The sequence below is a fragment of the Diachasma alloeum genome, unplaced genomic scaffold (assembly GCF_001412515.2).
Source record: "Diachasma alloeum isolate Michigan unplaced genomic scaffold, Dall2.0 Dall_scaffold_78908, whole genome shotgun sequence".
NCBI classification, from domain to species: domain Eukaryota; kingdom Metazoa; phylum Arthropoda; class Insecta; order Hymenoptera; family Braconidae; genus Diachasma; species Diachasma alloeum.
The window spans coordinates 2,033,423-2,048,915 of NW_021683643.1; the positions used below are offsets into that span (position 1 = coordinate 2,033,423).

The 15,493-nt window shown below is 35.7% G+C and overlaps 2 protein-coding genes across 4 annotated transcripts in view; both read left to right on the plus strand.

The window, feature by feature from the left end:
- Window positions 1–4,265: 4,265 nt before the first annotated feature.
- LOC107047773 (caveolin-3) lies at window positions 4,266–7,238 on the plus strand. Of its 2 annotated transcripts, XM_015270604.1 has the most exons (4): window positions 4,266–4,368; window positions 4,804–4,915; window positions 5,001–5,180; window positions 6,924–7,238. In XM_015270604.1, exons 2-4 carry the CDS (start codon window positions 4,832–4,834, stop codon window positions 7,119–7,121), a joined length of 462 nt encoding a protein of 153 aa, XP_015126090.1. In that variant the 5' UTR covers window positions 4,266–4,368; window positions 4,804–4,831; the 3' UTR covers window positions 7,122–7,238. The 2 variants fall into 2 exon arrangements, with proteins under 2 accessions (XP_015126090.1, XP_015126089.1); XM_015270603.1 differs by lacking the exon at window positions 4,266–4,368 and having other exon boundaries at window positions 4,659–4,915.
- A 3,884-nt stretch (window positions 7,239–11,122) lies between these two features.
- LOC107047880 (glutaryl-CoA dehydrogenase, mitochondrial) overlaps window positions 11,123–15,493 on the plus strand; it is a 9,382-nt gene continuing 5,011 nt past the window's right edge. Inside the window, exons 1-3 of one of the 2 annotated variants that reach the window (XM_015270772.1) lie at window positions 11,124–11,309; window positions 11,465–11,500; window positions 13,974–14,339. In XM_015270772.1, the coding sequence (XP_015126258.1) occupies window positions 11,243–11,309; window positions 11,465–11,500; window positions 13,974–14,339 (469 nt within the window). In that variant the 5' untranslated portion in view covers window positions 11,124–11,242. Of the gene's footprint in view, window positions 11,310–11,464; window positions 11,501–13,973; window positions 14,340–15,493 lie in introns of both variants that reach the window. The other variant, XM_015270773.1, reaches the window with a different exon arrangement.

The following is a 15,493-nucleotide window of genomic DNA, read 5'->3' on the forward strand; positions in this document are numbered from 1 at the left end:
GCCCCGTTAACGGATCTCCCGTTGCTGTTTCGTCCCAATGTATCGCCCGGAGCATTACTCGAGAATTCCAACGGACGCTTAGGCGATAGTATCGGTTCTCGTGTTTAGTTTAATTAGTTGATGACACGATCGATTTCGTGACTCACAGAGGGTACACTAATCCTCATTTTGTTGGGCGGTCGTTCCACGGATACACTGGGGTGGATCATCACCCCTTCCCCATTGTAGATTTATACCCGCAGGTTCGGAATGTGTGTTTCAACAATTCAACGAGACACCTATTCAAACACTGAGAAGAATAACGAAAGTTTGAAAAAATTCCATTACTCTGAACCCAGAAAAATGTTTTAAAAAAATCAAATCAAAATCTTTATTTGAAAATTTTTACTTATTTCAAGAAAAAAGATTTACTTGTATTGAACATACCATTTATTTGTTCCAAATAAAATTGTTATTCAATTTGAAAAAACAATTTATTTATTCCAAACGAATGATTTTTTTGAATCGAATAAATAATCTATTTAGTGTGAATAAACAGTTTTATAATTTTAAGAAAATTACATTTTCATGTACTTTGTGGAAGAATTTTGAAAGTGTATTTCAACAATATTCGCGGGCTATGTGAAAAAAGGTCGGATGAACCTAATCCAGAAAACGTGAAATCTGGACGATTTGAGCTCTCTAGAATCATTCTGATCCAATTTTTGATTACAATTTTCACTCCAGTATTTACGGCCTTCTCTCACCATCGTCTCCCTGATAGTGAAACCATGGAACAGAAATTTCTTCCCCCCTCCTCCCCCCAAAATGTTTTACGTGATGTATGTACAACCCGTAATAATTATTGCATGTTTTTCGTTCAATCTTTTTCGATTTTACTACCAACTCAAAGCGATAATCAATTTTTAGGACCAAATAAATATTTATTTAGTTCAAAGAAAAAATTTATTTTATTCAAATAAAGATTTATTAATAGTAGAAAAACATTTATTTAATATAAACAAAACTTTGAATACATTTTTTTATTCAATTTTTTCAAATACTTCATTTAGTAGTATTTAAGTAAACTTATGTATTTGCATCAAATAAATCATTTTTTTCTGTGTGTCGAAAAATTTCACCTGAAATTTCTGGTTATAGTCTTGGAAACTTCTAACAAGTAACATTTCCACTGAAATTTCAAAGAATTTTGTTATTGAAAATTCATAATTTCATGGAAAATCCGTGGAAACTGTAAATTTCAGTGTAATTAATGCGGGAAAATTAATGATAAATCAGAAAAATTGAACGGAGAAAAAAAATTAACGTAAAATTTAAAGACAAATGGAATAGAAATTATTGAAGAGTGTACTCTCTAAATTCGTTGAAAATGGGACAATATTTATTCATCTTTCTTGTGCTTTTCCACACACAATTCACAAATTCTACTGTATTTTTCCCATGACTTCAATCAAAAATTCCTGAAATTCAATTTTGTTCTCCAATTACCTAGATTTTCCATGCGATTTTGTTCTCCGGCTCATTAATTTTATTGTGCAATCAGTGTGTCGATCGATGCAAGGCAATTGTCGCGAGTTTTTTTGGTTCAGATAATCCTCTTTCTCGTGCTATATTCTTTTTCCAATGAGGGACTTCCGTTGAGGCAATGTGACTCTCTCTACACGTTCATTCAACCGGTGCTTGGGTGATAAATCGGGTGTCGAGACACGTGAAATTACTTGACGGCACACGTGCCAAAGTACGTAAAACGGATGGTGGATGAGTTCAAGGGGTTGGAAAAGTTTTTCAGTCCTACAATTGAATGTCACGTTTACAGAGTGATGTAAGGATTGGGGGGATGATTCAGTTGGTTTAGTGACGTAGGTGAGATGGTATGCCATTGATTTCGGCGTTATTGAGGGGTGAACTTTGGAGTAGACGGGTTGAAATAATTGTTTGGATTTTCATGGCAAATTCCAGAACTTTTAACAAATGAATTTTTCATCAAAATTTCAGAATTAGAAAAAATCACATATTCAGTTCAATTGTTACGTAGAAATTCTGGAAAATTATAAAATTAAGGTTAATATATTCTCGAATTTTTTATTGATTAATTATTCAGTGTATCCTAGGAAGAAAAAATTAGCAAAAAACTCCCAATAAAAATGAGGAATTGAAAAGAAAATGGGAAAATGCTGATTTTCTTCAAATTAGGAGGAGGGGATGCACATTTTTTCTAAAATTAAGTAGAGATTAGAAATTCATGCTATTTTTTTAGATGAATAAAACTCTGTTCACACAAATTACTTGAAATAAATTGAGAATTATAAATAATGAATCATTTTGCGAAAAATCTTTCGTCATTAGAGTGGCCAGTTCAAGGAAGTTGTCGCCATCTTGCGGAGAGTGTATATAGCCGTCATGGGTACCGAATGCAGACTATACAAATGATAATGCACCGATAGACGAGGTGTTTAAAAGCGAAAGGAGGTGGTCGAAGATTCAAATTTATTTTATTTTCAATATTCTATCGGAATAAATGCTTCAATTGGCGTGACGAAAGACGGTCAATTCCGAGATGTTGCACGCGCGCAGATAACATTCATCTTAGAATTCAGGGGGATTCCCCTAATTTCTAAGAATCAACGATTTTAGAATTTAACAAATGCAAGATCCTAAAACGAGTGATTTTGTCTCTTTGAAGTGATATGATCCTGAAAATCTGACATGTTCCTATTTTCAATAAATATTGATTAAAATTTCAGGTGATTTCACATAAATTTATTAGCATCCCCATTACTCAACAGGATTATTTTAAATAATTTTCCACCAGATTTCAGTGAGAAAATCCCTTATTGATTTATATCCTTTATGAATGAATGAATATGACATTAGTTCAGTAACTTTAGAACTGTTTCCGCAATAATACTTATAACCCCAGCTCCCCCCCCCTGCAATCGATTTTCAGGTAAACTCCGGGAAGTCGAGAGTGAAGAGTGCGGATCAATGAATTAAAACCGTTAAATCGCTCTCACTGCCGTTTTTAATAAGCAAAATCAACCCTTTAAAAATCTTTCGTTGGTCAACTGGCGGCATATGATCTCCCCCCCCCCCTCAACAGCACTCCGCATATCTTAGGGGTTTTCTACCCCTTTTCCCAAATCATAGCCTTAGTTTTAAAGCACAAAAGCTCATGTTAGAGATGAACCAAAAACATCACAGAAGCGATGCCTGTACCGCTCAGCAGCCAATACCGCTCACCCGTTTTGCTGCACAACCACTTACTTTTCCGATAAAAATTTCTCACTCAATCTGAAGGCTCTACTATCAATATAATTATAGTAATAGTAATAGTAACTCTCGCAAAAAATCCTTTTTTCCACCTCTTTAAATTACGAGAACAGCAACTTAAACAGAAAGGTTCTGTTACATATTGATTCCTTTTTGACTTCCTCTGGATTAAATATTTGAGTGCTCTATGTAAATTGCTATAATTAACACCTTGAAAAAGAGGACTATGTAACAATTTAATTTATGTATTATATTTTTGTACTGTTTTGCATCTTTTTTTTAGCAGAATAAACCAAATGGTTTGAATGCTCTGAATAAAAAAAAGGCACCCTACGGTATTCGGGCCTTTACGATGTAATTTGAGGCCAATAAGATGGTGCCTGCACCGCTTACCTAAGGAATAACAATAATTCTCGCATTGAAGCCATGATTTCGACTGAAAATTACAGTTGAATAGCATTCTTTAGCTATTCCGCTAGATATTTTGACATCATAGACTCTCAATTCTTGCTGAAATGTCGATAAATTATCAAACAACGAGGACGAGAGTTGGCAGCCAATACCTCTCCCAGTACCGCTCACTCTGCTCCCGTCTTCCTTTTTTAATAAATTATGACGATAATCCAAATAACTATTGTAAATACACACTGTACAAAGAGTTACGTTAAATAAAAATCTTAAAATTAAATTAACGTTTCCGCAACAATGCTTATTACCCTCGACCACCTCCCCGCCCTCCTGAAATCGATTTTTAGGTAAACCCTCAGAAGTCGAAAGTGAAGAGCGCGGATCAATGAATGAAAATCGTTGAATCACTCTCGCTGCCCTCGACAGCGTGATGATTGTACTCCAGGCGTCATGTGTCCACGAGTATGAGACCGGGGAGTTGTACCTGTAGGAGTTGAAAGGGGTCGTAACTCCCCCGCAGGTGGAAAACTATCGCGCAGACGCGTTGACCGATGTCCACTTTATTTCGTACAAACTCAACAACCATAGCAAGACCAACACAACTCCGTAATTATGCTGTTACTTCATGGGCTTCTCCGACATCTGATGGATTGAATGAATCAGTTCAGCACTTGCTGTGGAATAAATCAGGTAAGTGCTCGGCATTTTAACTCTTCAAAGTACTTCTCGATCAGTTTGTTCAGAGTTGAAAATCTTTGATCGATTATTTTCTGTGGGGGTTGAGGCGTGTTTATATTTTCGTTGGAACTTTTTTTTATAAATTCATGAATTTCTGGTTGAGTGAGAAGTGCCAACGAGCGACCTTCGCGTACAAACTTATAAGTACACTTGATCCTTGAAACCTACGGCACTTTTCACATTATTATTTCATGTAATCAATCAATGAACGCTGCTCCGGCGGCTTCAATGAGTATCTGGCACTCGTAGACCAGTACGTACCATCACTTATGGCCACATGAATCCCCTCACTCTGACTCTAAATCGGAAATAAAATACTTTTTCCTCCATTTTTAATTGTTGAGTGTTCTTCCATGAGAAATTTTTGAGAATGTGTTATCGGATCAGAGACTGGTGGTACGACATCGAGTGCCCGATGATGGAGAAACCGTCTTCTTCTGTCAACAGCATTGTTGATCTTGAGGATAGGGATCCCAATGGGCTGAATGAGCATCTCCAGGTTGTACCAACGTAACATATTTTTTTTTCTTAAGTCAGTAATTAGGGAAATTTTGAGGGGAGAATGAAGAAATGAAATCCAATAGGTCATGTGGGAGGACGTCATCGGGGAGCCCGATGGCATCAGGAGCCCAGAATGCGCGTGGAGACTCAGTGGACATTGCTTTCGCCTGTCGAGAGGCTGTTGCTACATCTTCTTGTCGATTTTGATAGCCCCTATTGTTGCCCTCTTCTTGGGTTTCACTTTCGCCTGTCTTTCATTTCAAGTGAGTGAAAATCAAAATATGTTATTTTTCGGCGGAGGAAGTTGAAAGTGTTGTGATAGTGTCGTGGTTTTTATCAGATACACTGTTGGAAATTCTTTGAAATACCGTGGAAGATGTTATAGTAAATCTCATGAGAGTGACATTGAATCAAATTTAGGAAAGAAGGGTTATGAAGTTTCAAGTTTTAAGTACAATTCACGGAAATTCATGAGTTTTCAGTGGGAGTGAGATGGAAATTTCACAACTTGATTGAATTTCAAGTGGAACATGAATACTCAGAAACAAAATGACATGAATTTTCAATTTTTCCCTGAATTTTACTGATTTTTCTGAATTTTCATAGAATAATTAAACTGAAAAATCAAATATTTTATTGATTTACAGATCATTTGAACAGAAAATCAATGGAATTTTTTATTTTTCAATGACAAGATTTTCTGAAATTTCAGTGGAACTTGAACAAGATAAAAATTTCCGAATTTGAAATGGAAAATTCAGACGGACATTTTTACCAGTGTATCAATGATAATCTCATAATAGTTCACTGTTCAAAAAATTCGATTTATGGGGAAAAAGTTGATGAAATTTCAAGTTTTTCGGGAAATTCAAGTGAAGTGGCATTTTTTAGCCGTAAAAAAACGAAAATTCCACAATTTACAAGAATTTTCAAGTGAAAGTGAATATTCATTGCTAAATTCCCTTGAATTTTCAGGAAGTTCCTCTAAAATTCATGGAATTTCAGGAATTCTTCAAGGAATTTGCTGAAAATTCAGAGGAATCTGAAATTCAAGGAGAGATTTCCATGACAGTTCCGATGGATTTTTCCATGAAATTGACAATTTTCAATGACTAAATGCCTTGAAATTTCAATGGAAGTGATAGGGGAGGGTGGGGCAAAACGGCCCCCCTTCAATTGTCAATAACTTGTGAATGACATTGTGAAAATTCCCAGTTTCAACTTCATTTTGAAGATAATTTTTCATTCTTCAAAACGAGCTCTAACTCATCCCCATCGGATTATTGAATCGGAAAATATTGACGATTGAAGGGGGACCGTTTTGCCCCATCCTCCCCTACTTGTTAGAAATTTCCAAGCCTCTTACCGGAAATTTCAGTGGAAAACGTTTAGCAGTGCAATGATGATGTTGATAATTGCGATTATCACAATTATCAAAAATCTTTAAAAAAAATACAACTGAATTTGAAAATCGTGTTGTCATTCCGCCTTTCAGGAATTGTTCCCAGACATGTAGTAAAAACGCCAGTAAATCTAGATAGGATTGCAATAATTTTAGCAAATTTTTCCTAAATTCATCGCATATTTTAATAGGAATTTGTTGAAAGACCAAATGCTACACAATTGCCAAAAACTCAAGGGTGATTTTTGACAGATGGTGTTTTTCCTAGGAATTTTCAATTTATATTTCCAGCAGAAGCTCCTAAAAGTTTATTCTTCCATAAATTTTTAACTTCTTGATTTATATGGGGTAGTTATTGTAATGGGCTAGAAGAGTCATGACAATAACTACGGAGGCACTCAAAAATTGAAACCGTAAATTTCACAATTTCTTCGCGTTTCATGACTCTAGAAACTGTCTATGAAGTTTTTAGAAGGATGATCGTGTGTGTATGTGTCACGAAGTTGACCAGAAATTTGTTCATTCCTCCGTTTTCTTTTAATTTTACAAAAATCCATTAATTACATTCTCTCCTAATTTAATCGTCCATATTATTATGTTCCAGCACATTTGGTGTATAGCTCCATGCCTCCGTGTGTGGAAAATATCGTGTGCAGCAACGAGGGCATTCTTTACTGGTTTCACCCACGCTCTCGTTCGCCCATGTACAGAATCCATTGGCTACCTTTTCCATAACGTTCGGATCCACAACCAAAAACTGCCCGATGGTCCACAGCTCAAAGATGATGCCCTGATCGTATAACTAAAGAAATTAACCTCTGCCATGCACATTGGCTCACATCGACATGATCCTAAATTTTCTCCGATAAACCGTTGCTACACGGAGGCAAAAGTTGGAGAAAAATTACCAAACGAGTCAAGTAATCGTGGAGCAACCTCGATTTCCAGTACTTTTTCACCTTAAGGGGTAACAGAATGTCGTTAATTTTCCAAATTTTTTAACAAATTTCCTGCTGAAAGTTATCAATATATTTACAAATCAAAGCACATTAATCTCCAGGAAGCGATGAGCAGGAAATTTTTTTGAAAATTTCGAGGAAAGGGTGGCCGAATTTTACTTCGTTGTCCCGGGAAAATTTACAAAACGTGAGGGTGATTTGTACCGAAACTGCACTGGTAGAATGATTCATTTATTCCAAACGAAATTCGTTAACTATTAACGAATGGTAGAGTTGAATATGACCAAATGAATATTCGTTAATAGTTAACGAATGGTTCACTTGAATGGCGAAAGTCAAGTAAAAAAAGGCTCCTCAAATGTACATTCGTTAACTATTAACGAATGAACATTTGGTGGGACCGAATAGACCCTAACCTCCAACCAAAATCCATTCGTTAACAATAACTAATCCGTTCTATCAGTGTGTAAAATTTACCCTGCATCCCATCAAAAATTATCCCAGTGAACGTAAATAATTGCTCCAATTTTTCGTATAATTTTTCAGTAACGGAGAATGATTTTCACAGAACCCGTTTGTTTAAAATTCATTTCCGTCCGTCCCCATGACCTTTGGACGGGTACAAAACCGACAATCCCCTGCCGGTGTGAGAAATTTTGCTAAACAGAAGGATAATCTTTGCATCCATAAATGCATTTTTTACCGAGAAAATAGGAAGATATCCACTAAACACCAGTATTTTTTCACTGAATTACATTTCGCTCCGCGATTACCATTCGTAAAGTAGAATTTCTCACGATTTTCGAGGTAATTTTTATCGTACTTTTCTCTCCATGTACTGATAAATGAAACAATTATCTACTTGTTTCTCATCAACTTCCCTCAGCCATGACGGTCATCCATGCGGCTTACGTGAATTCATCCGTAAGTAATTAAGTGACGCGATTAATGATTAATTATTGAGGAGAAGACATTAATTGACACGGCTGAAATTTCAAGAAGGAATTGCCTATTTGATTTGATTTTATTTAAAACCGGACATACCATCAAATGCAATTTGATTCTTTATAATGTCTTAAGGATATGCAAGTACTGTCACAATTTTTTTTTTAATTGAAATTATTTTTTTCATTTGTGGTTGAATATCAGAGCTTCCATTCAAGTCTCATTCGACTCTACCTTTTCAGACATTTTCCAATGATTTTATTATTTGACTTTTAGAAGTCTAAATTTGATTCTTCATTTTAGACATTTTCAAATTGTGAAATAAGGAAGAATTTTAAAACAATGAAAAAAATGAGAATGTTTATCAAATAATTATTCTTTATGTCCTTGATGTTACAAAAGTTTTTCTTTACTTTACATCTACACATGCCTTCCTCCTCCTTCATCATAGAACTATGTCTATACGCCTCTCCTCCTTCACAGAACAACAACAATAATTCTTACAAAACTTTCATGAGATAATCAGAAAATTGTCATTTTTCAAGATTATGACATTCTTCCATAAATCGTTTATAAATAAACAATTTTTCACACTAAAGAGAATTTAGTCGGAGTTGTAACGGATTTTCCAGGCATCAAATTATATTAAAAATCGATTTCATACCAGTAAAAGTGAGGTTTCCCTAACTTTTAAACAATTTCGATTATTCCTGTTAAATATCCCTGAATTTTATGAAATTTGATTCACGAAATTTAATTGACATGTTTCTGACTCTACATTGTGGCCCGAACCAGATATAAAAAGTATTTCCATATCCTTCAATTATTCAATTAATAGTATATTTCAGCATGTGTGGGGCAATTTCGTCTTTAACGTGTGTGGGGTTTACAGCATGAGCCGAAGGCGAGTGATGTAACCACACACGTTAAGGACGAAATTTCCCAACAAGTACTGAACAAAATTTTATGTCACGAAGCCTGAAACCGGCTGAATTAGACACGAGACGCGAAGCGTGGAGTGTGTAATCCAGCCGGTTTCAGGCATGAGTGGCATAAATATATATTTTTTTAATTCAGTGGAAAAAATATTTTTTAAGATCAAAATTTTACTGATTTATTTGTTTCCGGAGAATCGAATTATTATGCATTTTGTCACGAAATATATCAACAATCATGAGTAATAAAAATTAATTCCATTGCCTGAACAGGAGACTCGGAAAAATGTGTGCATGTCAGGGGTTAATAAAAAGGAGTCCTATTCCAGTATCATAAGAAATAAATGTCACATTCTTTTTATATTACTGTATTACCAAACGCTCTAATTCATGTACGATTTCCATTTCCTTCATTAATACCAGAATATTAAACAAAAATATAAATCAAGAAATTTTTCTCCACATGAATTCGGATCGATAGGAAGCGTTGTTGAGTCCAGTCACGCGATCTTACCTGAGATTGACATTGGTAAGATTGATAGTTATGCACAGGTGAGTTTTTTCAATTTTCAGCCGGAAGAACCCACATGAGATGACTGACTGATCCAAAGGTCTTCAGTCTATTTACATTATCGTAGATTATTTGTCTCCAAAATCATTACACAACCTTCGACAAGAAATAAAACGTGTCATGTATGGAAGAATGGGGGGAAATGAATCCGGCACGTCAATCGAGACTTGAAAATTAATATTAACTCAGAGAAGAATTTTCAGAACTCCGTGATATTGAAATCCAGGGAGAAAAAAGCCCTGGATTTAAGGATATCCGAGTACTTCCGTTAAAGTTCACAACTTTTTTCCAAGCAAAATTTCAGTTTTATCCAAAATTATTGTCATCCTCATACTTTTCCAGATTTTGTTAATACGTTAAAAGTTCAAAAGTTTTTTTCTAGTTTTTGGAAGTTCAAGTTGTTCGAATTTTTTTTTCTTCAAGTTTTTTTGTTACTAAGTTGTTTTTACCAAGTTTTTTTAACGGGAGACTACTATGAGTTTTAAAAGTCGCCGGCTATTGGAATGAGATCTCTAATACATGGAAGATCGATTATGACATCTAAAAACGAATAATTAGTGCAAAAAAAAAATTGTTTATTGATCGTTTATCCCGCACACGTTTCGAAAGTTAAAAATAGTTCAGGGCCTCCAATTTTTGAGCTACAGAGGTTTTTTTTTCAAAATTTTTGAAAAAATGTGTATAATAACAATTGCGAATCAGTTTTTTAAAAATGCAACTTCCACACTGCTAATTTTGTCATTTTTTCAATAAAAAATAACACTATTTATGTACAATAGCCCGAAAAATGCAATAAAAGATCAATTTTTTTCTACTAATTATTCGTTTTTAAACATATATAATAGATCTTCAAAGCATGAGAAATCTCACTCCAATAGCCCACAACTTTTAAAACTCATACTAGTCTCTCCTTAAGGAGTAACAGAATGCCCTTAATTTTTCAAATTTGTGAACAAATTTGCTGCCGAAAATTATCGATATTTTTACAAATCAAAGTACATTAATCTCCAGGAGGCGATGATGCAGATCAATGTGCTTTGGATGCCAAAAATATTCATAACTTTGCGCATGAAATTTCTTTGAAAATTTCAGGGAAACGGTGGCCTTCTGTTACCCCTTAACGGAAGTTTTTTAAACATGGACCGAATTTACCAACGTCCGAAATGGACAAGCATCAACCGCCAATAGATTATTGACAGTAGATAAAGACTATTAGAATGAAACTATCCGAATTTTTCTACTTCGGAGGTACCCGTTTTTTTCCCGCTTTGAAATGAGCTCTGACTCTTCCAAATCGCACGTTCGGTCAGTAGATACGGACGATTAAAGACAGCCCGCTCAGCCCACTCTCGCGAATGCCACCTTTATCTGGAAGTGGGAGGGAATCGGAGGGTCATGGGAGTCAGTGATAACTCTGGCATCGCAAGAATTGCTCAGTTTGTTAGTTTGTAGCCGGCTCAGTGCCGGTGGAATCGTTCAAGTGATACCAGCTGATCTGGGGAGAGCGGAAAACATGGCGATGCGTGCGCAAACGAGGCTTCTTAATATCACGAGGAACTACCGATCGGAGACAGCTAGAAGTATACTTTTGCAATATGTAGCACCAAACATTTTAAAAATGCTTCTCAATTCTCCTATTTTTTTTTGAACGAAGAAAAGTTGTAAATTGTGGTGATTTGAATGCTATTTGAGTGATATTTTGTTTTCTTAATTAAAAATGCTGGATTATTAATAGGGTTCTCGGTTTCTGCAATTTTAAAGAATACAACGGGTGAGTCAAGTATTATGAAGCATTTATGTTCTAGTTTCTAACTAAGGTTTGTGTCCTCTGAGAAAACTCGTCATGTAATTCGTGGGAAATCTTATGCTTTATCGGAGGAAACAACATGAGACAAAGTAGATCTCGCGAAGTAGATATGGTCGATGTTCGGTGACAGTTAATATTGTTGTATTTCAATTGACGCGTTCGATGTTCAATGGAAAGTAGTGAAAATAATGCCGTGTTTACCGATTGTTGATCTTAATTTCAACTGTTTGAGTGGCTCTGCGCGAGGTGGCGGGACCTCACATATTTGGGAATTCAAATTCAAGGCTAACATCGACTGAGTAATCTGAGTGACAATTGATAAATTCTACGAAGAGAGTTTTCCCATTTTTCCCCAATTAAAACGTCTTAACGCTCTCTGTCTTATCTTAGTCCTAGTCTGGTCACCACATGTGACTCTGCGCCTTTAGTCAACTCCGCGAGGAGTCGCCACTGCGTTATTCCAGTTTCAGCGTTGCCGAATTCACTCTATACTAGTCGAGCGCGTTTAACGAGGTTTCGGCAACGTCGCGCAACGGGCAATTTCCTGTAACATGGGAACAATAGTACATTTCGACACTAGGACGTGAGGGACATTTCTGGCGAATGTGAGCTTACAGGACGAGCCGAAGGCGAGTTCTGTGATCATATGAGGTAGAAGAGTTCTTCACGGCCGTGTCAAACAATATCTTTTGTCATTGGGCCCGAAAACCGCTATTTAACCGAGCAAAGGGAGGCTATAATCGCGGTTTATCGGGCCTAATGACGAAAAAATTATCTGTTTGAAATAATCGGTTTTCTGTAGGAATTTCGGGAATTGTGTTGTTTTAAAACTACAGTAATTTTTTAGACGTTTCAAATGAAAAAGGATTTTATTTTTTAATTTTTTGGTTCCCTCGGCTTTTCCTTCATGAGGTGACCACTCTAATGTTAAACGACCACGAGATAAGACGAGGCAAAATAATGTGTTGTCTTAATACTTCGTAAAGTTTAATTCATTCCCACGCATGTGCAACACATTTTTAAAAATATATTAATTAGTTTAATACAGTCCAATTTTCGTACAAGAGACCACAGGGACTGTAGGAAAATAAAATTCTGAGAATTACGTATCCCCCATTTCACTTGTGCTCAGAGGGGAAAATATTTTGATTTGATATTCTTCGTATAAGATACTAGACGATTTCCATTTTTCATGATCATTTGAGCATGATTCCTGATGTCAAACGCGAATGTTTGATTAGAAGTATTGTTTCTTTTGAAAATAACAATTTAGCAGCTCGGAATAAGTTAGTTTATTAATAGAAGCTTTACAGCAAAACAGAATGTCGGAATTTCACACATCTTTTGCAGACATTTTTCAGCCACTAAAAAACGTCTGAATAAAGTGAAAATTTGTCTGAATTGTAGCCGAACAGGTGCCCAAACATCGTAATTCATGTTTGAAATTCAGACAAATTTTCATTTTATTCAGACGTTTTTTAGTGTCTGAAAAATGGCTACAAAAGGTGTGTGAAATTCAGACATTCGCTTTTACTGTGCTGTGAGGCAAAATTGAGACTTTCATTAGAATTTTGGTTTTCATAATAATTGGGTCCAATTTAATGTTGTTTTATATATTTATCCATCCTAAAATGGACGTAACCATATGGTGGAATACATGGAAAAAAATAGATATTTTACAAGTTTTATGACCAATGCGTTTAATTTTTTTTATGAACTGTAACGAGTGCCCATTCAGAAATTGCATTGATGTGTAATTAAGTTGTAGATCATAGATGCATATATTTCCAATAATTTTTGGAATATTTCAACTCCATTCCCACTCAATTCTAGCCCCTTTGTCGAGTATCTTGTACGGAGACTGGACAGTATATTAATTAAGTATTGTAATATATTAGTATTTAAAGGGAAATGTGCACTGATAGAAAGGATTGATTATTCTTAACGAATGGATTTGGTTGGAGACGAGGGTCTATTCGGTCTCACTAAATATTCATTCGTTAATAGTTAACAAATGCATATTTGAGGAGACTTGCTTGACTCGATTTTCATCTTTCAAGTGAACCATTCATTAACTATTAACGAATATTCATTTGGTCATATTCAAATCTACCATTCGTTAATAGTTAACGAATCTCGTTTGGAATAAATGAATCGTCCATCAGTGTGAATTTTCAAATAAGACGCCGGGTCAAATCCCTTTTTTTCACCATTATTTTTTCAACAAAAACGTTTATTAAATTGAGAAAAAAATGCAATTCCGAATCTCATCGAGTTTTCTGGTAATTCTGTGAAGTTTTTAATAATTTTAATAATAATTTATCGTAAGCAACCTTAAGAGACCCTTTTCAGTAAATAATTCAGACATAAATGTCTAAAAGTGTGGGAAGCAATGAATGATGTGATTTTGATTCTATTACATTTATAATCATTTTAGCAACATTCAATTGGCAAGATCCCTTCTGCATCGAGTCTCAGTACACTCAGGATGAGATAATAATACGCGATCAATTCCGCTCGTACTGCCAGGAGAAGCTCCAGCCGAGGATTTTAAATGCATTCAGGAATGAGCATTTTGATAAGGAAATTATGAAGGAACTGGGGTCCCTCGGGGTTCTCTGTCCCACTCTGAAGGGGTATGGGGCTGCGGGAGCTTCGTCAGTGGCTTACGGACTCATTACCAAAGAAATTGAATCTGTGGACAGTGGGTACAGGTCTTCATTCTCGGTGCAAAATCTAGCCGCTGTTGCCATCGACTCTTGGGGAAGTCAAGAGCAAAAAGATAAATATCTACCTAAACTTGGTAATTTCGTTAACTTAATTTATGAATTGTTCGGTAAATGCCTCCCACACTGGTGGATTAACAGAAGAATGTCAAGAGTTTTTTTAGCCAGGAGACGAAATTAAATGAAAAATCATTAATGAAAGATCATTTAATTGAATTCGTGTGGATTATTCGCGGTACTGATATTTCACGACAAATGAATTAGATTATGCAGTGAAAAATTGTCGTGGATTAATTGATGGAACGAAATGAGTCTATTATATTTTGAAATCAGTGTTGAAGAATGTTCCAGGTATGTAAATTTTGAAATAAAGATTTTTTTATTGAAATATTGTTGGGATGAAATAAAAAATTTTCAATTTTTTTTATCCCCTAGGGGGGGGGGGATTAAAAAAATCATTCAACATTGGTTTAACTCTAATTGGACCTCTATTCTCGAATCGGTAAGTGACTGAGGGTTCCTGTGACTTTGCTCATCTCCGCGGGGATGCGCCGCCGTGTTATTTGAACTCCACACGGAGAGAAAAATTCAATAAAAATTACCAGAAAAAAACGTAAAAATTACATTTTGCAACGTAACCCGCGAGCGAAGTCAAATTCACTAAAAAGTGTGAGTCGGAACTGAAATTGTACGAATTGTACTCACCGCTGTGGGGACAACAAGTCGTTCCGTAATTTTTTCCCCAACGATTGAGAAATTTCACAGAACGGAACGTAGAAATAACTCATCAGCTTCATAAAAATTGTTGAACGTTCAAGAATTTTTGATTTTCGAGGCATAATAAGTCCGGAAGTTTCTGTAAGATTTTGCTTCTTTGGGAAAAATGACAATTTCGTACTTTATTCGGTGATGAACCTGAAAATTCACTGAACGTTTCAGATTTCTTCACTTCCATTCCTATGAAAATTGTCGGCAAACGATTCCCCATTGCGGATTACGTGAATTGTTCTGTAATTTTTACTGAATATTTCCCTCCGTGCAGCGTTGCCTAATTCACTCTACACTGCCCGGGCGCGTTTAACGATTTTCCGGCAACGTCGCGGAATGGACGATTTCATTCAACATGGGAATAGTATATTTCGATACAAGTGCGGAGAAGTGTTTTTTGGCTCGTGAGGGGTTTATAGCACGAGCCGAAGGCGAGTTGGCGGGTTTTCAGTTGAAAACCCGA